This window comes from Hyalella azteca, unplaced genomic scaffold (assembly GCF_000764305.2).
Source record: "Hyalella azteca isolate HAZT.00-mixed unplaced genomic scaffold, Hazt_2.0.2 contig10333, whole genome shotgun sequence".
Taxonomy (NCBI): domain Eukaryota; kingdom Metazoa; phylum Arthropoda; class Malacostraca; order Amphipoda; family Hyalellidae; genus Hyalella; species Hyalella azteca.
Window position 1 is genome coordinate 4,421 of NW_025940377.1, and position 25,990 is coordinate 30,410.

General features: G+C 40.3%; 2 protein-coding genes across 6 annotated transcripts; both read left to right on the forward strand.

The window, feature by feature from the left end:
* Positions 1–425: 425 nt before the first annotated feature.
* LOC108677804 (glutathione S-transferase Mu 1) lies at positions 426–16,481 on the forward strand. 5 transcript variants are annotated; one of them, XM_018166085.2, is made up of 6 exons: positions 1,576–1,711; positions 2,882–3,022; positions 6,133–6,237; positions 14,350–14,427; positions 14,722–14,817; positions 16,091–16,481. In XM_018166085.2, the coding sequence occupies exons 1-6, from the start codon at positions 1,679–1,681 to the stop codon at positions 16,307–16,309; spliced, it is 672 nt and encodes a 223-aa protein (XP_018021574.1). In that variant the 5' UTR covers positions 1,576–1,678; the 3' UTR covers positions 16,310–16,481. The 5 variants fall into 5 exon arrangements, with proteins under 5 accessions (XP_018021577.1, XP_018021574.1, XP_018021575.1 ...); XM_018166086.2 differs by having other exon boundaries at positions 6,133–6,198; positions 14,311–14,427; XM_018166087.2 differs by lacking the exons at positions 14,350–14,427; positions 14,722–14,817 and adding exons at positions 12,765–12,860; positions 14,134–14,303 and having other exon boundaries at positions 1,577–1,711; positions 6,133–6,315; positions 16,261–16,481.
* A 3,869-nt stretch (positions 16,482–20,350) lies between these two features.
* LOC108677788 (glutathione S-transferase) lies at positions 20,351–23,047 on the forward strand. Its single transcript, XM_018166067.2, has 3 exons — positions 20,351–20,484; positions 22,377–22,517; positions 22,850–23,047. The coding sequence occupies exons 1-3, from the start codon at positions 20,452–20,454 to the stop codon at positions 23,045–23,047; spliced, it is 372 nt and encodes a 123-aa protein (XP_018021556.1). The 5' UTR covers positions 20,351–20,451.
* The last annotated feature ends 2,943 nt before the right edge of the window (positions 23,048–25,990 follow it).

Sequence of the window (25,990 nt, forward strand, 5' to 3'; positions counted from 1 at the left end):
TTTACACGAAATAAAAATCTTAGATTTCCGTTTTACATATGTGTACCAAGTTTCATCGTGATCCGTCCGTGAATAAAAAAGTTTTGTGGGGCCCAGACGGTCCACTAAAATCTAAATTACATACAGCCGCTTCGAAGTGCTTCCCTTTACGTTAAATACCCTTTAATAATATTTATCAATCCTCGCGTCTTACCAGCCTCTTGTCCCAGCGCAACCAAGTTAGAGTATATTTTTAGAGTACACTTACAGTAAATTTACAGTACACTTACAGTACATAAACAGTACATTTATAGTGTTCATTTAGAGTACACTTTTAATGTGATGAACGATGTTTAGATTAAATATGCCTTGGATATATTAAGGTACAACATCCTCAACTCGTCGAAGGGCTTGCCTGCAACGCGAGACAACCATGGCACCGGCCAGCCGTGGCAACCTGCTGGCAGTCTGGTGGTTGCTCTCTGTCAGGAAGGAGGTGCTCTGTACTTCGCTGTTCCATCTCTGTTATTTTCAACGATAAAGAAGCTCATTCAACACCATGCCTGTTCTGGGTTATTGGAGCGTCCGCGGGGTGAGTGATGTGCACATTTCTACGTTGTGAGATTTGAGGCTTCCCTACTTAGTTTAATATGCATGTAGCCTGAGTTCTTATTGAATCAATATTGTATTTCTCTCTCTCTGCAATATGTAATATAGTCAGTGCAGAAACTGTGAGTGAATTTGAACGCAGCATGTTGGAAGTGAGAGCCCCCAGGTCAATAACCGGTTTAAGTAGTTATTATACCTTGTGCGGCTCATAGGCATTCTAGCGTTCATAAGTATATAGTCTGAGTTGTGATAGGTTATCTATCAGTGCCAGTATACGCAAATAATCATCAGTCTGCCAGTACGCGGTATCTTTGCTATTAGTTAGTACCACAATAGATTGATTGCATGTGTTATTATTTTAAAGAAACAGCTGATATGTATTGATAATAACTGCCGCTGTGAACCACTTACTTAGTAGTTATGAACTATTATTACGTTTGCTGAAACACATTAACTTTCTTCAATTGCAGGCCTAGTTTTCAATAACTTCAAAATGCTGACAATCGATTGAATTTCTAACCTCCAGAAAGTTTTTTATTACAATGGTTTCGACAAACCATCAAATCGCGCGAAGTTGTCGTAAGCTCAGACCAGCAAACAAAACACAACGATAAATAATAATTATATATAAAGTAACCGAGTATAAAAACCAGCTGAATTCCTTGGCTTGTTTCATTTGCATCAAACTTACTGAAAACTTTATCAATCTTAATAATATTTATCAATCCTCGCGTCTTACCAGCCTCTTGTCCCAGCGCAACCAAGTTAGAGTACATTTTTAGAGTACACTTACAGTAAATTTACAGTACACTTACAGTATATATATATACATAAACAGTACATTTATAGAGTACATTTAGAGTCCACTTTTAATGGGATGAACGTATAGATTAATTAGGCCTGGGATATATAAGGTACAACATCCTTAGATCGTCGAAGGGCTTGCCTGCAACGCGAGACAACCATGGCACCGGCCGGCCGTGGCAACCTGCTGGCAGTCTGGTGGTTGCTCTCTGTCAGGAAGGTGGTGCTCTGTACTTCGCTGTTCCATCTCTGTTATTTTCAACGATAAAGAAGCTCATTCATCACCATGCCTGTTCTGGGTTATTGGAGCGTCCGCGGGGTGAGTGATTTGCATATTTCAACGTTGTGAGATTTGAGGCTTCCCTACTTAGTTTAATATGTAGCCTGAGTTCTTATTGCATCAATATTGTATTTCTCTCTCTGTGCAATATGTAATATAGTCATCGCGCATAGTCAATGAAGAAACTGTGAGTGAATTTGAAGGCAGCATGTTTGAATTGAAAGTCCCCTGGTCAATAACCGGTTTAAGTATAGTTATTATACCTTGTGCGGCTCATATAGGCATTCTAGCGTTCTAGTCCGAGTTGTGATAGGTTATCGGTGCCGGTACGCATTACTCATCAGTCTGCCAGTACGTGGTATCTTTGCTATTAGTTAGTACCACAATAGATTGATTGCATGTGTTATTATTTTAAAGAAACCACTGATATGAATTGATAATAACTGCCGCTGTGAACCACTTACTTAGCAGTTATGAACTATTATTACGTTTGCTGAAACACATTAACTTTCTTCAATTGCTGGCCTAGTTTTCACCTATGATTCTAAATAAATTATTTAAACTAAGAGTATTTCGGTCGTAAGACCTTGATATAAAGTACATAAGAACAAATGCAATTACACGTTAACGGCAATCGTTGCAGTCAAGTGCAGGCGACACTCGACCCTATCTTTATAGCCCTTATCAGCACCGGAATTAAGTGTTAACTCTTCTCACCTTAATATTAGAGCCTTTAGCGAATACATAAGTAGCTCAGAATTGTATTCTTTAATGAATGTGACTTGGATATATTTTAGGATATATCTGCCTTATAATTGCAGCATGGTATGAAAACCGCTGATAAAAATGTATCGATAAAGTTTATTGAACAATATAATGAGTCGTTGTGCGGAAACTTGGGTATTATGTCAGGTAATTTGTTAAATTTAATCTACTCGTGTATTTACTATATTTAATAAATTCCCTAACAAAGCAATATTTTATTTATCAACATTTTATTTAATACTAGATGAATTTTGCATGGATGCTACTTGATTCAACCAAAATTGTTCAAATAACTGACTCGGTAGACCATGTTCTGCAGTAAATTCTGACAACTGAAATATCACAGATGTTTACCTAGATAAACTCCGTAGATGGTTCATCATCGTTTTTATTTCGCAAAGTATTCTCTTCTGCTTTGTTTAAAAAACTCTCCGGATCCTCCAGCTAGCAGAACCCATCCGCACGTTGCTCGCTCACACCGGAACGGAGTACGAGAACAAGACGTACGATATGGGCCCAGCCCCCACCTACGACCGGTCGCAGTGGCTGAACGTTAAACCTACCATCGACCTCGATCTTCCTAACGTGAGTTCTTACTAAACTTCTTTTCAGAGATGCGCACATGATCTTGACACCTGAGAATTTAAGAGGTTTCTTGGATTCACGAACAGCAGGGTTTCTACAAAAAGTGATACGTCCGAATCTTTTTTTCCTTCTTGGGATATACATCTACGGTCTACCCATCTTACTCAAGTAAAATCATTCAGAAGAAATCATTCAGTAATTCTATTAGAATCATTCAGTAATTCTATTAGAAACTAACTTAGTATAGTAGCGTATATCCAGATCAGCCGCTATACTTTTTTTTACTTTTTTTCTTTTTCTCTCTTCTTCTTCTTGCCATACATTTCCTACTACACACAGCAATCCCCCAATTGAAGCCTTTTCCTGTGTGTATCATTAGTGTTTAAAACAATCTTACATTAGTTTTACCTAGCCAAAAAACCCTAACCTAACCTAACCCAACCGAAGTAAACACAGCCTGAAATATCCTAACCTAACCTGCCCTAATCTAATCTTACCTTAATTAACCTTACCTAACCCAACCCAATCTAACCTAACTTACTCTACTAATCTATCCTAACCTAACCTTGTCTGAACTAACTTTGCCTTACCTAACCTAATATACCCTAACCTAACCACCCTTTGTAATGGTCGCCATGGGAACTTGTTCCTGGCTTGAACCTAACCTCAGCCAATGACGTAATTTTTACGACGTGTTCAATTTCCTACCTACTCTATTTTGATACCGTGCATGATTTTGGCCGGAGTTTGCATTTCCGAGACTCACTGAACGTGTTGGAAATGCGAACTCCGGCCTGAATACTCCAAACCTCAAAAACCTAGGTGTCAGCTTTCCTCTATCAAAGTAAACAGTGCAAAAAGTTTAAATACTTACTTGCCCATTGCAAAAACACAGCTTCAAAACTTCTTAAGGTACCAGTTTCTCAACTTACTAGTCGCATTTACGAGCGCTGCCTACTCCTGCACGCCGGTGGTCATCATACGTCGTAATAACGGCTTGAGCGAAATTCTAGTTGAGGTCTTGTTTGACGGTAGATATCGAAGGAACGTCACGGCCCCGAGCTCAACACTCGGGGCCATTGAAGGTAATTTTTGTTTTCTTTTCAATGTTATTCGAGTAAATTTTCTTCAATCCTGGTCGTTAACAAGTTAAAAGACCTTGAAAAAGCCAAAAATCGCAGTTCGGGCATGCAGGACAAATACATGGCACAGAGCAATATTAATGTTTCACGAAAACCGTTTTATACAGAATTTTTGAGATTTTTTCTTTCGCATTATTAATTCTGAAGAGCTGAAGCAGGTAACCATGTAAGAATGATGTCTTCAAGTTAAAATTAATTTGCCTAAATAAATGCTCAAAAAGTGAACAAAGAAATAAAATTTTTGGTCTAATTTTAATCATCAAGTTTCTTGAAGAAATAATTTTTTGAAAATAAGTGATATACACAGCAATAAGCGCAATTTTATCCTCTGTTGATAGCAACTTTCAGAAAGCTTCCAAAAAAATACGCAGCTCGCAGTCTCGCACAATAATCTTAAGAGTAAAGACGTTGAACACCTTCAGGCAAGCTCTCGAAGTTACGCGATTTCGACGAAAATTTGATCAATTCTTTTCCTCTTCGAAAAATCATATCTCGAGTTCTATAAAAGCTAGGATCATGAATCAGGGTTCGAATTAAAGGCAGACTTGTGCCTTATTACTAGAGTTGTTGGGAAAAATCTAAAAAATTAATTTTTCCGTAGAGTTGTGAAGAAAATGCGAAAAAGTTGGTAAAAAGTTGAACAAAGTTTTGCTCACAACTTTGTGAGTTTTCGTTTTTTCGGAAATCTGTTTTAACCATATAGTGTATATATCTTTTCGAGACAATTAGAGATATGTCGTCAAAATTTCAAAAATCTTTACGGTTTGGCCATGAGAGTTGAAAAACCACTGAAAAATGGCCGAAAATTTTTATTTCAAGGTTAACTTTAACCCCCAATTTGGGGATGAAGTTTTGACACTACAAAAAATCGTTCAAATCCCAAACACACTCCAATATTTTACCTTTCTTCTGAAATCAAGCGCATTGATCTGAGTTTGCAACTTTTTGAGCTGTGATCGTTTCCGCGACCTCATTTTAGGTAATTTTTTGACTAAATTTCTCCCTTTTTAGCGCATTTTCTCACTTATGGAAAAATGCACTATTGTGCTCGCCATGTCCGTCCGTCCGTCTGTCTGTCTGTCCGTCCGTCTGTCCGTGACCTCAAGTTTTCGTCGACGAGAAAATGCGCTCTCTGTCTCTCACTGCAGTGAGTACTGAGTTATATTTTTTGGGGATTATGGGAGGAAGGAGTGGAAATTTCGGAAATCCGATAGGAATTTTTGGTACACAAAATATGCGTACGGGTTTATGCAAATTTTCATGAGATTCTATCCTGTGAGCTCCTGGAAAAAATGGCTCGAGTGAAATCTTTGACCTCACACTCCCCTGTACGTGATTATATAGCTGCAGCATATCAATGGTGGAGAGTATAAGTATAGCGTCCGCTTCGCTGGCTGTAGGCATACAGAAAGTGAGCCGCTCCTGCCGAATAAATACTTTACAATGATATTATAATGGTATACAGGGGAACCCAGCCGTGCACCACCAATTTTGTGCACCAATAAGCCCTGACTCGAACGCCTTGTATCTCTCCGGACCTACACCAATCAGCCGTGCACCACTCGGTTTTGTCCTCCTCCGGCCTTGACCACCACCTGCCGTGCACCACCAGGCCACGGATCGAATATGACTTCCAGGCATCGTTAAATTACGTAATTTTACGTTCACCGCATCTGAGGTTAGGTTTCAGNACAAGTGGCCGTTCGACCGACGGCTGGTTCGACCCACGGCCTAGATACGGACGGCTTGAAGTGTTGAAGGCTACGTTCCGGAAGGCAGGAATTATGATGGTCCAGTGCAGTGGTGGTCTTCGGCAGGCGACCCGGTATACAGTACTTTAGAGTTTAGTGTACAGTACAGTGCTGGGCTGCATTGTACTACACTATGGTATAAGTTTGACGAATTGAGATAATTAGTACTTGAATTATTAACACCAAACAATGACTTACAGTGAGATTGTTTGTTCAGTTGCCGTACTACATGGACGGCGACGTGAAACTGACTGAGAGCAGCGCCATCATCCGCCATCTTGGCCGCAAGACGGGACTGGCGGGCGCCACGGAGCAGGAGAAGATGCGCATCGACGTCGCTGAGAGCCTCTACGCCGACCAGACCGGGAGTTTCGTCAGGCTCATTATCAGCCCCAACTATGTGAGTATGGATTGATTCAAGTCGATGATTAGTAAAAATGATGCGAGTCGATAATGATCACGATAATAATGATAATAATGAGCGGATTTTTAATGTAGGAATGCAAGTTGTGATTGAAAAACAAGCCTAAAACCAAACCTGTAATTGCAAAACTCCATAAACCCCGCTCACGTTCACTTATTTTTAGATATTGAGATCAACTCTGCAGCGTTGCAGGGCGAAACTTATAGAATGCATATTATGCATTAGCATTATATGCTGAGATCCTCATAATGCTGGTGTAATTAATTGCAGGAGAGCGACAAAATACCGTTCGAAGCTGACATCAAGGATAAGCTGCAGAAGTTCGCCACGCTCCTGGGGTCCAGCAAGTACATAGCAGGAGAAGAGGTGCGTTATATACGTGACTTGACCTCTTGCAGCTGCGTTTTGTTTTCATCTGTGAAACTTCTATTGTAAATTCCTATACCCTCTTAAAAGAGTCAAAAGTTTGTATCAAATACTATCTGACTATCTGTTGATAATTACAACGATTAAAGGTTACGTCGGGACTTTAGCGTGGATTGATCTCCATGAGCGATCGGTTTGCTCGCATGTTCCCTTAATATGCAATACAAGTAGATATCTGCGAGCCATGTATAAATTTTATTTTTTATTACTCCTTTGATCGCTCAATGATAATTTTATTCAACCTATTTTATTATCATATAATCTTATATCAAATTTATTCCGAGTAGTTTCTTTATTCTATTTAATTTCGTTTTTATTTTATTTTGAGATTTTTTGCATGTTTCGGTTGTTGGATGACCTGTGTTGTGGTAGAATATTTTTCATTGCTTTTCTGTAAGTATTACTGTGAAAGGATTGTCTAGAGGCGTCTTGGAAATTATTATTTCAGTCCACGTTAATTTTAGCGTCCTAAACTTATTCCACTCTGCTCTTGCAGATCTCATACGCGGATTTCCTAATCCTGGAGCTGCTGGACCGCTACGAGAGCTTCTCCCCCAGCGCGCTGGCCGCGTTCCCCACCCTGAAGGCCCTTCAGACTCGCCTGCTTGACCTGCCAGGGGTGAAGGCGCGCCGCGACTCTCCGGAGTTCAAGAAAATCAGCACAAGATTATTTGGCAGGATGCACAAATTTGGCCACGGGGAAGAATCCTATTAAGTTTAAATGAGCGTATGTTATCGTACGGGTAACACTTATACAGTTTTTTCTCCGCTATCTTTTAGCTGAGGGTGAGCGAATGTTGGTGGTTATGGTTAGGGTCAAAATTTTCTACCAACTTTTATGTTCTAATTTGATCTGTTTGCTGATACAAATAAAACTAATCTAATAAGGTTGAATTCAATTTATTTCTTAAACCAACGAGTATTTCTGTGCATGATATGGGATCATCGAACTCATCAAAAGGACATAATCGAGAATTTAAAAGCGTACAAATAATTAATATAACAAAACGGCCCATTGAGTGATAGTTTTTCGGATTGGATAGATACGAAAATTGAGGCCCGCACGCCATCGGTCCTCAATTTTACGAACACCACCACCACCGAACTGCAGGGCCATAAGGAGAAACGAAGCCAGCGTGTCCATCGGGTCCATTACAAGGTAGCTGTACGTTTCTTGCACTACGAGCGAGCAATGTCGCATATACACCTATCGTATACTTGCGTTTCGAAACTATATTTGTTTATATGATGAATGCAATTGATGAGACTTGAAACTGTTCAAATGAATTTCTCGATTTTATTATCATTTGGATTTGGGTTATTTGGATTTGGGTTATCATTTTGGGTGATTGACATACTTGGGGGAATTTCTCCGTCAACTCGTTTGGAGCTTCCTGATTTCGTTCGTCTGAGGCCTCACGAGGGAGGGTCCGATAATTTTGTCCCATATTTTTTTCGGAGCAAATCTCCAATTTACATAAAAAATATAACTCGGTACTCAATGCAGTGAGTGACAGAGAGCGCATTTTCTCGTCGACGAAAACGTGAAGTCACGGACAGACGGACGGACATGACGGGCACAATAGGGCATTTTTAGCGCATTTTCTCATTTATGGAAATCATGCACTATTGTGCTCGTCATGTCCGTCCGTCTGTCTGTCTGTCCGTCCGTCCGTCCCTGACTACACGTTTTCGTTGACGAGAAAATGCGCTTTGTGTCACTCACTGCCGTGAGTACTGAGTTATATTTTTTTTTGCATGAAGAAGTGAGCATACCTGAATTTTCTCGATTCATAAGCCCATATAATAAATACATGCATGGATTTGCTCTCTCGTTTAGTTAAAAGAGCTACGGCTCGGGAAAAAGTTGATTGAAAATTGAAATTAGATCTTTCAAAGCAAAATGAACGTTGGTACATGGATCACCCAATATTCTTATTGGATTTTTCCTCAACTAGAATTTTGTAGAAACTTCTATAACTTCATTTTGTAGAAACTTCTATAGGGATCGAGTGCTGGGCGGTGAGGCGGGTTGGGGTGGTGGATGGTATTGCTTGGCCAGACACTACCCATGACCGGCACGGCCTCGGATGCACTCATGGGAGCCTGCTATGCTCTCAAGGCTGGACGTGAGGTGGTTGCACGCTCCTAGCCAGGCTTTTTGACCCCCGCGGGGCGATTCATGATTTGCTAGACCTCTAGGCTGAACGCTCCGTGGGGTCAGTGAACGTGGGACAGACCGGGCAATTGTTGTGGACGTGCTTTTGCGGTGCTAGAGGATTTGCTATGCCTCATGGCTATGCGCTGCTGGGTACCTCAACCTTGAAAAAAAGTTACTGTGTGCCAGGAAAATTTACACAACAGAGCAAACTTAGTTTTTTTTTTCTCTAAAAAAATATCAGGCGTCGTGAAACTTGCAAGAGCTGTGAAGTGCAATCGAGGAGACGCAATATTTACTGAGCTGCCAAAAAATTACGAAAAATCGTAAACGTAAATGTTTGTGAGCTGTGGTCATTCTTTATTTATGAATTTTGTTCTCTATGACCTTCGTTCTTAGTTTTTAGGGACAATTCGCCGAGTCACTCAATGAAGCGGACATCCCGAACTTCAGTCTACAACGCTGCCTTACACCAACCTACCTCATTTTGTTGTACTTTGTACTAAGAGTTCTTTCCTAAACCTTTTTCTGAGGTGATGCGGATACATTTTCTGCACGGAACGAATGTGAAAGCTACAATAGCTGCTACAATGTTATGCGCATTTCGTGGGACAACGAGCGAAAAACATTTATTTGTCGAGTCATTCATTCATCAAGGAATCCAAACGTGTCTGAAGGTGCTATAGGCCGCCTAGACCTTGGCACGAGTATATACGAGTACGTTCTTTATCCCAACACAGTTTTATACAAAAAAAGCTAGCATATCTGACGTAAGGCGACGAATTAAGCACGACTTTCCATGCCATTATCCTCGCCAACTGCCATCAATCAATGTTCTATTAACTTCAAAATGCTGACAATCGATTGAATTTCTAACCTCCAGAAAGTTTTTTATTACAATGGTTTCGACAAACCATCAAATCGCGCGAAGTTGTCGTAAGCTCAGACCTGCAAACAAAACACAACGGTAAATAATAATTATATATAAAGTAACAGAGTATCAAAACCAGCTGAATTCCTTGGCTTGTTTCGTTTGCATCAAACTTACTAAAAACTTTATCAATCTTAAGCATACACTTGACTATCCATTTACATACCTTACCCTATAGGGGCTAAAAAATTTTTTAGTTCGAATAATATGAGATGAGTAACAATTAAGATTGTTACCGTCATCCATACAGAATCACTGAACACATGGTGATTTTTTTCGCGCAGACTTTGGTATTCTTTGCGAATATTTAAGTTGATCTGAAACCGTGCTGAATCCCATGGAATGTCGTCAAAATATACAATTAAAATAGTGTTGTGGTAGATGTTCCAGTAGAGCAACGAAATGACAATTTTTAGCGCATTTTCTCATTTATGGAAATCATGCACTATTGTGCTCGTCATGTCCGTCCGTCTGTCTGTCTGTCCGTCCGTCCGTCCGTCCGTGACTACACGTTTTCGTCGACGAGAAAATGCGCTTCGTGTCACTCACTGCCGTAAGTACTGAGTTATATTTTTCCATAAATTAGAAAATGCGCTATAATGGGAAATTCATTTTTCCAATTTTACTTCCTCGACATTATAGTCAATGAATGATCGTTTCAAGTCCTTCATTCAGAAGCTTAAGATTTGCGTAACACTTCACGAGGCAAGGATTGCATTATGAACCTGAAAATATTTCAAGACACTCGAGCTTATATGAGCAGAAATTGGTGTCGGGGTCGCGATATAGTTACACAAGTTCCATCGTGTCCTATAGAAGTGTACCTGTAGATCAAATGAAAAATTTACCAATATCTTCAACAATACATCATGATCCGCGTTCAACGATACAATAAATCTAAACTTCACTATGAACGTTTATTTACTAAACCTTCAGATTTGGTGATGTGTAATTTTTATGATGATGGATGACTTCCAGGGTTGTTGAGAACAAACCTTTAAAAAACACAAAAGTATCAAGGCGACCAGGAAAAATATGAATGAAAATTCGTTCTGTAAAAGAAAAAAAATAAATTACTAAAAATTGCAACGACTGATATTCTATAGATGGGCACTTTCCTACATTAGTGGCATGGGTAAGACGACAGTTCAAGTTTACTGCTGTGACAACGTTTATACTGTAAATGATGAATGTCTTCATGAATCGTTTTAAATTCAACAGAGTAATGTTCAACATAGAGATTTTTAAAACATATTCCGGCGTTTCATTTTCGTCGCTGTAAGTTTGCATGAAGAAATGAGCATTTTTGAATTTTTTCGATTCATATGCCCATGTTAAATACATGTATGGATATGCTTTCTCTCGTTTACTTAAGAGAGCTGCGGCTCGGCAAAAATATATAAAAATTAAAATTAGATTTTTCAAAGTAAAATGAACGTTGGTACATGGATCACCCAATATTCTTATTGGATTTTTCCTCAACTATCTTGAAAAAAAGTTACTGTGTGCCAGCAAAATTTACACAGCAGAGTGAACTTGTTTTTTTTTCTCTAAAAAAATATCAGGCGTCGTGAAACCTGCAAGAGCTGTGAAGTTTAATCGAGGAGACGCAATATTTACTGAGCTGCCAAAAAATTACGAAAAAATGTAAACGTAAATGTTTGTGAGCTGTGGTCATTCTTTATTTATGAATTTTTTCTCTATGCATGACCTTCGTTCTTAGTTTGTAGGGACAATTTGCAGAGTATCTCGATGAAGCCGATCTTTCTGACATCCCGAACAAAGCTGCCTTACACCAACCTACCTCATTTTGTTGTAATTTGTACTAAGAGTTCTTTCGTAAACCTTTTTCTGAAGTGATGCGGATACATTTTCTGCACGGAACGAATGTGAAAGCTACAAATATCTGCTACAATGTTATGCGCATTTCGTGGGACAACGTACGAAAAACATTTATTTGTCGAGTCATTCAATCATCAAGAAATCCAAACGTGTCTGAAGGTGCTATAGGCCGCCTAGACCTTGGCACGAGTATATACGAGTACGTTCTTGATCGCAACACAGTTTTATACCAAAAAAACTAGCATATCTGACGTAAGGCGACGAATTAAGCATGACTTTCCATGCCATTATCCTCGCCAACTGCCATCAATCAATGTTCTATTAACTTCAAAATGCTGACAATCGATTGAATTTCTATAATCCAGAAAGTTTTTGATTACAATGGTTTCGACAAACCATCAAATCGCGCGAAGTTGTCGTAAGCTCAGACCTGCAAAACAACGATAAATAATAATAATATATAACGATAAATACAACGATAAATAATAATAATATATAAAGTAACCGAGTATCAAAACCAGCTGAATTCCTTGGCTTGTTTCGTTTGCATCAAACTTACTGAAAACTTTATCAATCTTAAGCATACACTAGACTCTCCATTTATATACCTTACCCTATAGGGGCTAAAAAATTTTTTAGTTCGAATAATATGAGACGAGTAACAATCAAGATTGTTACCTTCATCCATACAGAATCACTGAACACATGATGATTTTTTTCGCGCAGACTTTGGTATTCTTTGCGAATATTTAATTTGATCTGAAACCGTGCTGAATCCCATGGAATGTCGTCAAAATATACAATTAAAATAGTGTTGTGGTAGATGTTCCAGTAGAGCAACGAAATGACTAACAATTATTTATAATATATTACATTAGAATAGTAAAAGTGTCAGTCACTGTTCTATTGCAACCGAATNTGTAATTGCAAAACTCCATAAACCCCGCTCACGTTCACTTATTTTTAGATATTGAGATCAACTCTGCAGCGTTGCAGGGCGAAACTTATTGAATGCATATTAATCATTATATGCTGAGATCCTCATAATGCTGGTGTACTTAATTGCAGGAGAGCGACAAAATCCCGTTCGAAGCTGACATCAAGGATAAGCTGCAGAAGTTCGCCACGCTCTTGGGGTCCAGCAAGTACATAGCAGGAGAAGAGGTGCGTTATATACGTGACTTGACCTCTTGCAGCTGCGCTTTTTAGCGCATTTTCTCATTTATGGAAAAAATGCACTATTGTGCTCGCCATGTCCGTCTGTCTGTCTGCCTGTCTGTCCGTCCGTCCGTCTGTCCGAGACCTCAAGTTTTCGTCGACGAGAAAATGCGCTCTCTGTCACTCACTACTGTGAGTACTGAGTTATATTTTTTTCATATGTGAAACGACTATTGTAAATTCCTGTACCTTCTTAAAAGAGTCAAAAGTTTGTATCGAATACTATTTGACTATCTGTTGACAATTACAACGATTAAAGCTTACGTCTTACGTCGGGACTTCAAAGGTGGCATGGCTCATCAAAGCTGCTTCCCCCATATTTGACACATCGAAGTGTTTCGAGCACAATGTACCTGATATCGCCATACCTTCGTGCTTTGGATGGCGAGCAAGCCAGTCACGATAAGCTTCTATTCTTAATTACAAGTCATGAAATTAACAATTTCCAGGCATGGTGATGTAGAAATTGTACGCTGAAGATGGAGCGCTGCCACTGCACATCAAAAAGTTGTCCAATGCAACTGACTCACGTGATTGGTTCTCCAATCACATGACCGACGGTCATGTGATTGGAGAACCAATCAGAACGCAGGAAACAAAAGACTGCACAAACAGTTTTACACACGCATCACAGAAAACATTCATTTTTTTCATTTTTTATTTGCAAATTCCATGACTTTCTATAACCTGAAATGAAGACCAATGACTTTCTAGGGCCGGAAACTGAAAAATCAAATTTCATAACTTTCCAGGTTTTCCATGACCGGTACGAACCCTGTTTATTTTATTTAATTTCGTTTTTATTTTATTCGGAGATTCTTTGCACAGGGCCGGGTGGCCCAGTGGTTAAAGTTCAGAGTACCAAGATTGGCGCAGAGAGGCGCGGGTTCGATCCCAGCTCTGTGCGCCAGTTTCTGGTCAGAATCGGCAAGGAGGCCGGGCGGTTAAGCAAAAGCAGAATTGTAGCAGTGAGTTGCGAGTTCGAGACCACAAAATACTGTGGGTGTTCTGCGATGTTAATATTCGGCGACAGGCCTACGGCCTACTAAACGCTGAAACCGCTATTATTATTATTTGCTTGTGTCGGTTGTCGGATGACCTTTGTTTTGCTAGAATTTTTGTCATTGCTTTCTTTGAAGGATTACTGTGAAAGGACTGGTCTAGAGGTGTCTTGGAAATAAATATTTCAGTCCACGTTAATTCAGCTCTGCTCTTGCAGATCTCATACGCGGATTTCCTAATCCTGGAGCTGCTGGACCGCTACGAGAGCTTCTCCCCCAGCGCGCTGGCCGCGTTCCCCACCCTGAAGGCCCTTCAGACTCGCCTGCTTGACCTGCCAGGGGTGAAGGCGCGCCGCGACTCTCCGGAGTTCAAGAAAATCAGCACAAGATTATTNCGCAAGACGGGACTGGCGGGCGCCACGGAGCAGGAGAAGATGCGCATCGACGTCGCTGAGAGCCTCTACGCCGACCAGACCGGGAGTTTCGTCAGGCTCATTATCAGCCCCAACTATGTGAGTATGGATTGATTCAAGTCGATGATTAGTAAAAATGATGAGAGTCGATAATGATCACGATAATAATGATAATAATGAGCGGATTTTTAATGTAGGAATGCAAGTTGTGATTGAAAAACAAGCCTAAAACCAAACCTGTAATTGCAAAACTCCATAAACCCCGCTCACGTTCACTTATTTTTAGATATTGAGATCAACTCTGCAGCGTTGCAGGGCGAAACTTATAGAATGCATATTATGCATTAGCATTATATGCTGAGATCCTCATAATGCTGGTGTAATTAATTGCAGGAGAGCGACAAAATACCGTTCGAAGCTGACATCAAGGATAAGCTGCAGAAGTTCGCCACGCTCCTGGGGTCCAGCAAGTACATAGCAGGAGAAGAGGTGCGTTATATACGTGACTTGACCTCTTGCAGCTGCGCTTTTTAGCGCATTTTCTCATTTATGGAAAAAATGCACTATTGTGCTCGCCATGTCCGTCTGTCTGTCTGCCTGTCTGTCCGTCCGTCCGTCTGTCCGAGACCTCAAGTTTTCGTCGACGAGAAAATGCGCTCTCTGTCACTCACTACTGTGAGTACTGAGTTATATTTTTTTCATATGTGAAACGACTATTGTAAATTCCTGTACCTTCTTAAAAGAGTCAAAAGTTTGTATCGAATACTATTTGACTATCTGTTGACAATTACAACGATTAAAGCTTACGTCTTACGTCGGGACTTCAAAGGTGGCATGGCTCATCAAAGCTGCTTCCCCCATATTTGACACATCGAAGTGTTTCGAGCACAATGTACCTGATATCGCCATACCTTCGTGCTTTGGATGGCGAGCAAGCCAGTCACGATAAGCTTCTATTCTTAATTACAAGTCATGAAATTAACAATTTCCAGGCATGGTGATGTAGAAATTGTACGCTGAAGATGGAGCGCTGCCACTGCACATCAAAAAGTTGTCCAATGCAACTGACTCACGTGATTGGTTCTCCAATCACATGACCGACGGTCATGTGATTGGAGAACCAATCAGAACGCAGGAAACAAAAGACTGCACAAACAGTTTTACACACGCATCACAGAAAACATTCATTTTTTTCATTTTTTATTTGCAAATTCCATGACTTTCTATAACCTGAAATGAAGACCAATGACTTTCTAGGGCCGGAAACTGAAAAATCAAATTTCATAACTTTCCAGGTTTTCCATGACCGGTACGAACCCTGTTTATTTTATTTAATTTCGTTTTTATTTTATTCGGAGATTCTTTGCACAGGGCCGGGTGGCCCAGTGGTTAAAGTTCAGAGTACCAAGATTGGCGCAGAGAGGCGCGGGTTCGATCCCAGCTCTGTGCGCCAGTTTCTGGTCAGAATCGGCAAGGAGGCCGGGCGGTTAAGCAAAAGCAGAATTGTAGCAGTGAGTTGCGAGTTCGAGACCACAAAATACTGTGGGTGTTCTGCGATGTTAATATTCGGCGACAGGCCTACGGCCTACTAAACGCTGAAACCGCTATTATTATTATTTGCTTGTGTCGGTTGTCGGATGACCTTTGTTTTGCTAGAATTTTTGTCATTGCTTTCTTTGAAGGATTACTGTGAAAGGACTGGTCTAGAGGTGTCTTGGAATTAATTATTTCAGTCCACGTTAATTCAGCTCTGCTCTTGCAGATCTCATACGCGGATTTCCTAATCCTGGAGCTGCTGGACCGCTACGAGAGCTTCTCCCCCAGCGCGCTGGCCGCGTTCCCCACCCTGAAGGCCCTTCAGACTCGCCTGCTTGACCTGCCAGGGGTGAAGGCGCGCCGCGACTCTCCGGAGTTCAAAAAAATCAGCACAAGATTATTCGGCAGAATGGCCAAGTTTGGCCACGGGGAAGAATCATACTAAGTTTAAACTAGCTTATTATCGTACGGAGTAACACTATAGTACAGTTTTTATACGCTTTCTTTTAGCTGAGGATGAGCGAATGTTGGGTTTTGTGGTTAAGGTAAGAATTTTCTACCAACTTTTATGTTCTTATTTGATCTGTTTGCTGATGCAAATAAAATTAATCTAATAAGGTCTAATTCAATTTCCTGAACCAACGAATATTTTTGTGCGTGATACCGGACCATCTAACTCATCTGAATGAAACAATTGATAATTCGAAAGCGTACAAATATTTGATATAGCAAAACAGCCACTTGAGTGATAGTTTTTTGGATTAGATAGATGCGAAAATTGAGGACAGAACGCCATCGACTAAATGGTACATCGTTTGGAGCTTTCTGATGTCCTTCGTCTGAGGCCTGCATGAGGAAGGGTCCAATAATTTTGCCCCATAGTTTTCTGGATAAATCTCTAATTTACATAAAAAATGGGAAATTTATGGTTCCTATTTTACTTCCTCGACATTGTAGTTAAGGAATGATAGTTGCAAGTCCTTCATTCAGAAGCTTAAAATTTGCGCAACACTTCACGAGGCAAGGATTGTATTAGGAACCTGAAAATATTTCAAGACACTCGAGCTTATGAGCAGAAATTGGTCTCGGGGTCGCGATATAGTTACACAAGTTCCATCGTGTCCTTTAGAAGTCTACCTGTAGATCAAATGAAAAATTTACCTATATCCTCCTATAAATTTACCTATATAGTTGAGTTCTGGCAGTGATCGGGGACGCACGTAGTGTTTGCGGGTCCCAACTTTCTCACTTCTTACTATGCCGGTTTGACCTATCTCGCGAATTTTGTACCGAAACGATTTCAGTGAAAGGTTCAATGTTAGTGCAGTTCAATCAAAATTGTGCGAATAGTGAGAAAAACGGCTAGTACAAGTGTTTTATTCCCGACAAATTATAGTGCGTGAAACGAGGGCAAGTTTTTGAAAACCCTCGGCGACTGCCGGTAACCCGAGAACAATCGCTGCCTTGACTGCGCTCAGGCCTCGCCTTCCTATACCCNGTAGAGGTATGACAGTGGTCCCTTGTGTAGCACTGGTCTGCATAGTGTTTCTTAAGGGTTGACTAGGTTGGGTTTTGGTTGGTAAGTACAGTGCTGCATATTCCTTTGCAGCCATCTCCCGGGAGAGAACTCTAGAAGCAACACGAGAGGAGATTGCCATGGCCTTTTGGTAAAAAAGACAACGAGGAGAGGATGCTGGATGCGGGCCCTTACATGAAGCGCAGCATGGGTTGTCGGCATTGCAGTTCTGCACGACATGGTCAGGGGAGGAGCAACGGGCGCAAACTGCTAGTCTTCGACAGGAGATGGAACCGTGGCCAAATCTTTGGCAACCGTAGCAGCGGGGCGGGGGGGGCAAGGTAGGAGTGTACTTTAAGTGAGACATTATGGAAGAATACCTTGTCTGGTACTGCCGAGGAGCATTCTATTGCTATGCGCATCGCTTGAAAACTGCTGTTGTTTGGATCTGCAACTACATGGCTTGGGAATAGCTTTTTAACCGAGAGGATTTTATTTGCATTTTGGTTAGCAGGGAGGGAAAGCTCGGCTAGGAGATCATCTGCGGTGTAGCTCAGAAGGTATTTGTCCTCTATATCTGTGAAATCGAATATTACTTCCCCTTGGAACATGGCTGGCTCTTTAGGGATACGAATTTTGTATTTAATTCCGCTGTGTTCATAACAGTGATCTGAGTTGGTAAACTCTTTTACTTTATTGGTCAGTACTTCCCCCGTGATTAGGGTGCCCTTCAAATTTCGGCTAAGGCTATCGGGTTTGATGAACTGTAGTGCTGGCCAGCTTTTGGAGATTTGGGCATAGAAGTTGAATGGTAGGGCCTTTTTATCTTCTCGTAGCAGAAGAAAGGTGGTAGAGGAGTGACTGGCCGGCAGTGTTTCATACTGGGTGGAGTTGTTTGAGCTTGAGGTAGGTTCTGAAGAAGTTGGCGAAGGAACAGGTTTGGTATAACCGTGAAGTCTGGGCTTCTTGATCTTGGCAGGTCTTCCTATCACTGGTGAGTCGGAAGGGAAGCCGGCAAAATCAGAGGTGTCCATCACTGCTTCGGCGAAGAGGTCTTCTGTCAGGCCAGGGCCTGACGATGATTCAGCCATACTTTCCACCTTTGAGTGTTCTTCACAGTTCACACTAATTCGGTAATCCCTAGTAAATATAAAATTTGCACTGTGTTTCAGATTTGACTACAGCACCGTGAACTTTGGTTGTTGAGCGTAAGCACCACACGTCTTGCCACCATGAACGAACAAACGAAACTCGAACCAGAATCGAGTGTAGTGTCATCGGCCCATCGCGGTCATCGCCTACAATTTCAGGAGTACTGAGTACTCATGCTTGATAAGCGAACATATCCGTCCGCGTTGAACAACGACACTAACGATGCACTCACAAAAGTTTCATCAAATTTTTAAATATTTTATCGGGTGTACAGTCTTATGTCACAACATTTAACATCACCTCACACTATAGCACTTGAAACCATTTATTCTGGTCAAGATTCAAGACATCGCAGATTTTTTTTTTTGTAGGGTGTCATGAACAGATGTTTCCTAAACATTCGCAATGCCTACATCTCTTAGTTTCCAAAAATTTAGCTAAATCGTCGTATTTTTGACTCACAACTTCATTTTTTTATTTCATCGTGCTTGACGTGGGATGTCTACGCGCTCCGCAACGTAAGATGAACTCGATCTCCGAAACTTAGGATGCACTAGTTTCGCTTAAGCAAGTTTTGTTAAAGACCAGAGAATTAGTTTTATTTATTAGCTTCTTGTTAGTTTTTTCAATAAGTCGTACTAAATTCTTCGTAGGTGTACGATAGATTTAATGATCCGCTCATCTGCTTTATAGCCACTGGTCATTTGGTTCTGGTAGTAGATAGTAGTAAAATTTTTATTTTGTTCCAGTCCATTTTGTTTTGATCGGAGTTTTGAGATTTCCTCGTCGATGGCACTATTTGTAAAGCCATTGTTGACAAGGATTTGTTTACAATTTCTCAGTTCGCTATTTAAATCATCTTCAGTAGAGCGGTCAGGTCTTGAAAGCTCTATGGATGAGGGCGCGTATTGTGCTCTTTTTGTAGCGTTCCGGGCATTCGCTGGCAGCGTTCAGGACCCTTCCGATATCTGTTGGTTTCCGAAAACTTTGAGATTGTTTTCCGAGTAGTTTTTTGCGCCTGTAAAATCTTCCCGTAGTATCACATTAACGAAATTTTATCATTATTTGAATGGTATCCAATTTACTTGATTTCGTTCATATGTCAACCCAAATTTTGTTACTCTATGCGTCTTTAACTTGAAAATGAATGTTGTACATTCGAAACGTCGTTCAATATTAAAAATGTCTATCGGTAATTTGATTGTCAATCTTCCAACACTTACGAAGAATTTAGTACGACTTATTGAAAAAACTAACAAGAAGCTAATAAATAAAACTAATTCTCTGGTCTTTAACAAACTTGCTTAAGAGAAGAAATTCTGCCAGCCTATAGTTTCGCTTAGTAAACATTTATTGAAAATGAGTTGATAACCTTGCATCTGTTAAGCCACGCACGTCAAGTCACATAAACTTCATTCGAGGTCACAAACCAGGATGCAGAACAAGAAGAATAAACATTTTTACTTTCGGATGTGCACTTTGTTGAAGATTTTTTCTGCCACAAAATTGAACTTTTCTATTGTCTGCGGCCGATTTCAACACCGCAAAGGCCGATTTTTGAGCCGACCAACAGAGGCCGACCAACTTTTTGGGAGGTGAAAGTAGAAATAGAGGTATATTCGTATATAGTTATTATTTATCCAGTATAATAGCTTTTTTAAATATTCCCAGTATTGTGAGTGTCTTGTTGAGATATGAGCTTTCATACGTGTGTAGTTTTCAAGTATTTCTGCCAAGGCCGCCGGCCACAGTTGCTATAGCCAATAATTATCTGACACCGGTCAGTAGATGGCTTGCGACTGGAGAGGCACAGGTGGAAGAGTCCAACCAGTGTTTCAGTAGCATTGGGATAGATAGTACGTGCTCGGTACTCGTCTCTCTGACTGTATTATTATTGCCTGCGTCACTTATTCAATATCATGCCTGTTTTGGGTTACTGGAGCCTCCGAGCAGTAAGTGATTTTAAAATTCGTTAATTCCTCAGCTGCTTTGCTGTCACTACCTTGGCTTTCATACGCCTGAATTTATAGCTTTGAATATTCTGTTAAAATATATCTTCTACGTCGTTCACAGGATTGCGTCCTTATATTGTTTTATTAAAATTCTTGAACTCAAATGTGATCAAAATCGTTCTTATACAAAATAGCAATATGGGGTTTGCAGTGGCCTACTCAAAAACAAATTTTGCTGTGATTTTTTTTTTTTTTTTTATCCTCGGTGATTGAAAAACTTGAATTGAGCGTGGTGTGGAACTTGCATCTTGAAACGTGCAGTAATAAATTTTGACTGATGCCGATGCTCCGTAGGGGGACTGATGAAGATGAATCCCGATAAGGTTATCAGTTCAAAGTTTTATAATTGAGCACTCTTTTCGTTTTGTTTTACGCATACATCGAGAGAAACTGAGATATTTTGAAAGCCCACGAAGTAGAGTTTATTTCAATTATCCATAACGCCAGACACAACATATTTTGCTAATCCAAGTTAAAGCTCGTTGGTAATTGCAGTCAATGTTCTATCCAACGGTTCCCAACCATTTTTGTGATCTACCACCAGTTTGAGATATTATTACATAGGCTATCAACCACTAATATTACATAGGCTATCAACCGAAGATAAATAATACTTATAATACTTGTTGTAAATGATCTATCGCTTGGAGCGGAAAAGCTTCATAATGTCTCGCAACTAAATTAACCATAATCAACTTTTTCAACTTGTAATAAGAGCATATTTGAATCATTATCAATTTGAGCTCCGTTAGCACAAGAATATATTATACATATTAGAGAAAGTTTTCTTAATTTACGTGTTTGAATTTTGGCACTGTAACTCTTTAGGGTTATTTATAGCCATATTCTTAATATCTTGAAACGTGTCCCTGGTTGTTGGAACCATGGTTACCCCGAGGCGCCTCCTTCGCCGTGCTCTGCTGGTCATTGCCTCCGCCGTGGCGCCAGAGGCGCTGTTGAACGTAACTAACGCGCACCAGCCTACAATTGTGCAAAAAATTAATACTGACAGGAAAATTTAAAATAGGTTGACGCGGTTTGGCGCTGTTAAATGCAGGAGTGCTGGAGGCCGCATCCACTGTACCTACCGTGTTAGGATATATACCATTACCATTAGTTCTAATTTTAGTGGACTAATCATGAGCCGTTACAAAACAGCGATGAAATTGGATTAAAAATTTAAAATTACACTTTCGGTGCATTTCAAACTTTATTTTAAAGATAAGAAATCAAATTGAGTACAAATTTAAAGTCAAATTAAACAATAGTTATAAATTGACTTTGGTTAAAGGGTCATTTTTAAATTACATTTTACCTTAATTCGAAATTACTGACTGGATACTTGATGAAGAAATTCTACAATTTATTCATTCAAATAAGCCACTTTTATTAACGTGGCAACAATTTTTTTGTGCTACATCAGCAGTTTGTGCGAGTCACGCTTCAGGTGACATTTCATGCGAGACCCAAATTGTGCATAGTCATTCCTCGCGCAATGAAGTCGGATCTGGCAGCGACTGAACTCTATTGACATTTAGCTCAATATATGACACACGATTTTGCGAATATCCTTGAAATAGTTGTAAAACCACGTGTCTGAAAGAGCAGGCTTTTTCATTGCTCGATATAAACTAAAGCCTTTTCTAGAAGTGTTAATTGATTCTATTTATTTTCGTACAGTTTAGATGAAATTGTTAAATTAAAATAGAATTATTAATTATAAAAATAATTATTAAATTAATAATTGACTTAAATCATTAAATTTAAATTAAATAGATGAAATTAAAACGAATCTTTTTCACCTCCGATGTTTATTTTTGTGGATCCTGCAGCTGGCGGAGCCCATCCGCACGTTGCTCACCTACACTGGAACGCAGTATGAGGACAAGACCTACGACATCGGCCCAGCCCCCGCCTACGACCGGTCTGAGTGGTTCAACGTCAAGTTTAGTCTCGGCCTTGATCTTCCCAATGTGGGTGTCACCGAGAAAATTCAACAGAAAATTTCTGTTTGAAAACTTCAACAGAGCTGAATCATAATTTGAATTTCCAGCTGTTAAGAAATTTTTATCGCCTTGTTGTTTAGATCGATTTCTGAGTGCAATTTCGTTTTGATTTGAGTTTTAATTAATTCGATAAACTTACCGATTGCGCTTCAATTAAGGTATAATTTAAATACATTGAACTATTTCGTTCTGAGCCGTTTAGCATCAATCTCTCGTTATTCTGCCAGAGCACATACTGCATTCAATCGCTTCTTATTTTCTTTCATATAAGTTTTGCTTCAGAAACTTGTTTTTCTCAGTTGCCATACTACATAGACGGCGACGTGAAGCTGACGGAGAGCAGCGCCATCATCCGCCATCTTGGCCGCAAGACGGGACTGGCGGGCGCCACGGAGCAGGAGAAGATGCGCATCGACGTCGCTGAGAGCCTCTACGCCGACCAGACCGGGAGTTTCGTCAGGCTCATTATCAGCCCCAACTATGTGAGTATGGATTGATTCAAGTCGATGATTAGTAAAAATGATGAGAGTCGATAATGATCACGATAATAATGATAATAATGAGCGGATTTTTAATGTAGGAATGCAANAACCGAAGCCGATTTCTGATGGCCTGCAAACCTGTTTCTAGTTGCCTGGAACGTTTTTTTTAAGGCGGAACGCTTTTTTTTATGTGAACCACGAATTTTAGAATTCCAGCCTGCTGCCAGGTGACTGACTACATAGTGGCAAACCAGAGCTTTTTTAGAATCAGTTCAGTTTTAATTTCCTCATTTACCCAAGATTTAAATCCATTTTTTAAGTATGATGATGCTGGTATCCAGGATACTTTACTGGTCTACTTATAGAACTCAGAAATGAACTTGAGGGAGAGTCTAAAAATCTCTCTGCTTTGCCACTATGCTCCAGATGTAGTGTAATGCTGTGAGGATAGGCATCCGGCGACTGCTACCCGAAAGGAACGTCCTGTCAGGAATGCCCGTATCCATCGCAACATGCGGCCCCTAACTTCATTCTGTGCTAGCTTGTAGAGGATGCCTTCGTGTGATGCTCCGTCAAATGCGCCCTTAAGGTCGAAGTACACTGCCAACAACACCTGCCCCCCCCGGAGAGCCATCTGAATCTCGTGCTCTATTGGTGTTAGGGCGTCTATTGTTGACAAGTGGCGCCGAAATCCGAATTGGTGAGGCAGAAAACATCGCTTGGATTCCAGAAGCCATGAAAGCCGGTCACACACAAGCCTCTCCATTAGCTTCCCCAGGCATGACAACAGAGAGATTGGTCGATAGGAGGATGGCAGGCTCGGGTCCTTCTGGGTCTTGGGAATTGGAATAACGAGAGCTGTTTTCCACTCAAGCGGCAGTTCCGAGTCCGACATTCGGAAAGACTGGTTGAAAAGTGCAAGCAAGGCTGAGTGATGGGTATTAGGCAGATGGAATATAAAAGAATTGTGAACGAGGTCAGACCCCGGAGCGGAGCGGGTTACGCCGCGGACTCTCTCCTCAAGGGCTTTCGTCTTAAAAAAAAAACACACAAAAAAACTTTTTCCAGATTTCCGCGGCTGCGGAAGATCACAAAGTAGCTGGATTATTCCGCGAAACACTAATATTATCGGTTAAGATAACAGAAGAACAATCAAATAAAAAATTGAATAGTAAAGTTTTCTGGTAAAGATTAGTGCTTTTTAAGTTTAATTTCGTGGCTTGTTAAAGAGTTAATGAGTAATTTTCTGTTAAACAAAGTGTTTAGCTTCGATTAATAAATGTCGCTATCGTTAAAAATACTGCCCGGACACTATATTGGGATGGATGTTCATAGCATGTTTTCCATAAATTACTGTCAAATTAAAACCATATTCAACTAGTTCCCAACGAACTTTTTATCCTGCGAGCGTAGTCTGAATTTATTTGTCAGCTTCGTTTTCACGTAGTGCGCTAAAAATCAATTTTAGCGCCCTTCTCGTTCCTAACTTAGCGCTAACGCACTACGTGAAAATTAAACGAACAATAGTAATCCTGACAACGCTCGGAGGAGAGTTTTTTTAATAAATAGCTTCATTTAAGTTAGTTACGGTTTCGATTTGACAAAATTAAGCGTGGATAACATGCCGAAACTTAGCGATAATTAAAATCTAAGCGAACCAAAAAATTCTGACAACGCTCGCAGGAGTGAATTAGGAATATATATCTTCTTTGTTTTTAATTAGGTCCATATCTGTTCTAATATTACTAAGTTATGAGTGGAAAGCCAGTTCCCAAATTCGTCCCCGAAGTGTTTAAGCGGTATTCAAAATTACATTTTCGAAAGCCTATATATATTCTAAGGTCAAGATAGGTTTGCTACTACGAAAAGGAGTCACATACTGAATAGATAGGTATGTCGCAGAAAATATACAGCTGACATACTGCAATGCTGACAAATACAGCTGACAATGCTTAGCTGCAAATAAAATATGTTACAGATAAAACAACACCAGACACGATCATCACATGTAAAAACTCGATAGATTTATAATGAACGACCAAAAACTGCTTTGCTCAAATTATTAAAGTAAATATACACAGTAACGAAGATTTTCCGGACCATTCTTGTCACATGCCAGTATTCAAAATAACAGCCAGTCTTTCTGTTGTTGGTCAGTCCTGTTACCAGCCAGTCCTTGTTACCAGTCAGACATATTACCGGGCAATCATGTTACTCATCATTCCTCCTGTTACCAGCCAGTCCTTGTTGCTGAGCAGTCCTATTACCGAGAAGTCCTCCTGTTACCAGTCAGTCTCCCTGTTACCAGTCAGTCTCCCTGTTACCAGTCAGTCTCCCTGTTACCCGTCAGTCCTGTTATCGGCCAGTCCCCTGCTGTCGGTTAATCCTCCTGTTACCGGTCAGTCGTCCAGTTACCGATCAGTCCTCACGTACGGTACCGGCCAGACTTCCAGTTACCAGTCAGTCCTTCTGTTACCGGTCAGTCGTCCTGTAGCCTGCCAGTCCTAGTTACCGGTCTGTTGTTGTATAATTATTGCAACCTATGAAGGGTAAAATAATTTTTTTGTTCAACTGAAAATCCTCTTCCGTTTTGCATCTAGTAGTTAAGAGACCAAAATTTCCAGTGGATATTTGTTGTAAAAAAAAACACTCAATATATATTACGTTTAAATCTCTAATTTCATAGATTACGTTTGAAATTTTATAAAGAACGCACAGAGGCCTGAACAAGAAAACTGAATGGGTCGTAGTGTCCAAAAAGTGACACCTTCTACAAGGAACACTAATACGCCTCTTTTGCCAGGCCAAACTTCGTCAAGATAACCCAAGCAAGGGAAAAAAATATAACTCAGTACTCACTGCAGTGAGTGACAGAGAGCGCATTTTCTCGTCGACGAAAACTTGGTCATGGACAGACAGACGGACGAACGAACATGGCGAGCACAATTGTGCATTTTT

Bases quoted from the DNA above. Each gene is read 5' to 3' on its own strand.
- LOC108677804 (XM_018166088.2), top strand. From the start codon at position 539: ATGCCTGTTCTGGGTTATTGGAGCGTCCGCGGG. The intron at 6,316-6,609 runs GTGAGTATGGAT...AATTAATTGCAG, and splicing joins TCATTATCAGCCCCAACTAT to GAGAGCGACAAAATACCGTT. The intron at 6,706-7,261 runs GTGCGTTATATA...CTGCTCTTGCAG, and splicing joins AGTACATAGCAGGAGAAGAG to ATCTCATACGCGGATTTCCT.
- LOC108677788 (XM_018166067.2), top strand. From the start codon at position 20,452: ATGCCTGTTTTGGGTTACTGGAGCCTCCGAGCA. The intron at 20,485-22,376 runs GTAAGTGATTTT...TGGATCCTGCAG, and splicing joins GTTACTGGAGCCTCCGAGCA to CTGGCGGAGCCCATCCGCAC. The intron at 22,518-22,849 runs GTGGGTGTCACC...TGTTTTTCTCAG, and splicing joins TCGGCCTTGATCTTCCCAAT to TTGCCATACTACATAGACGG.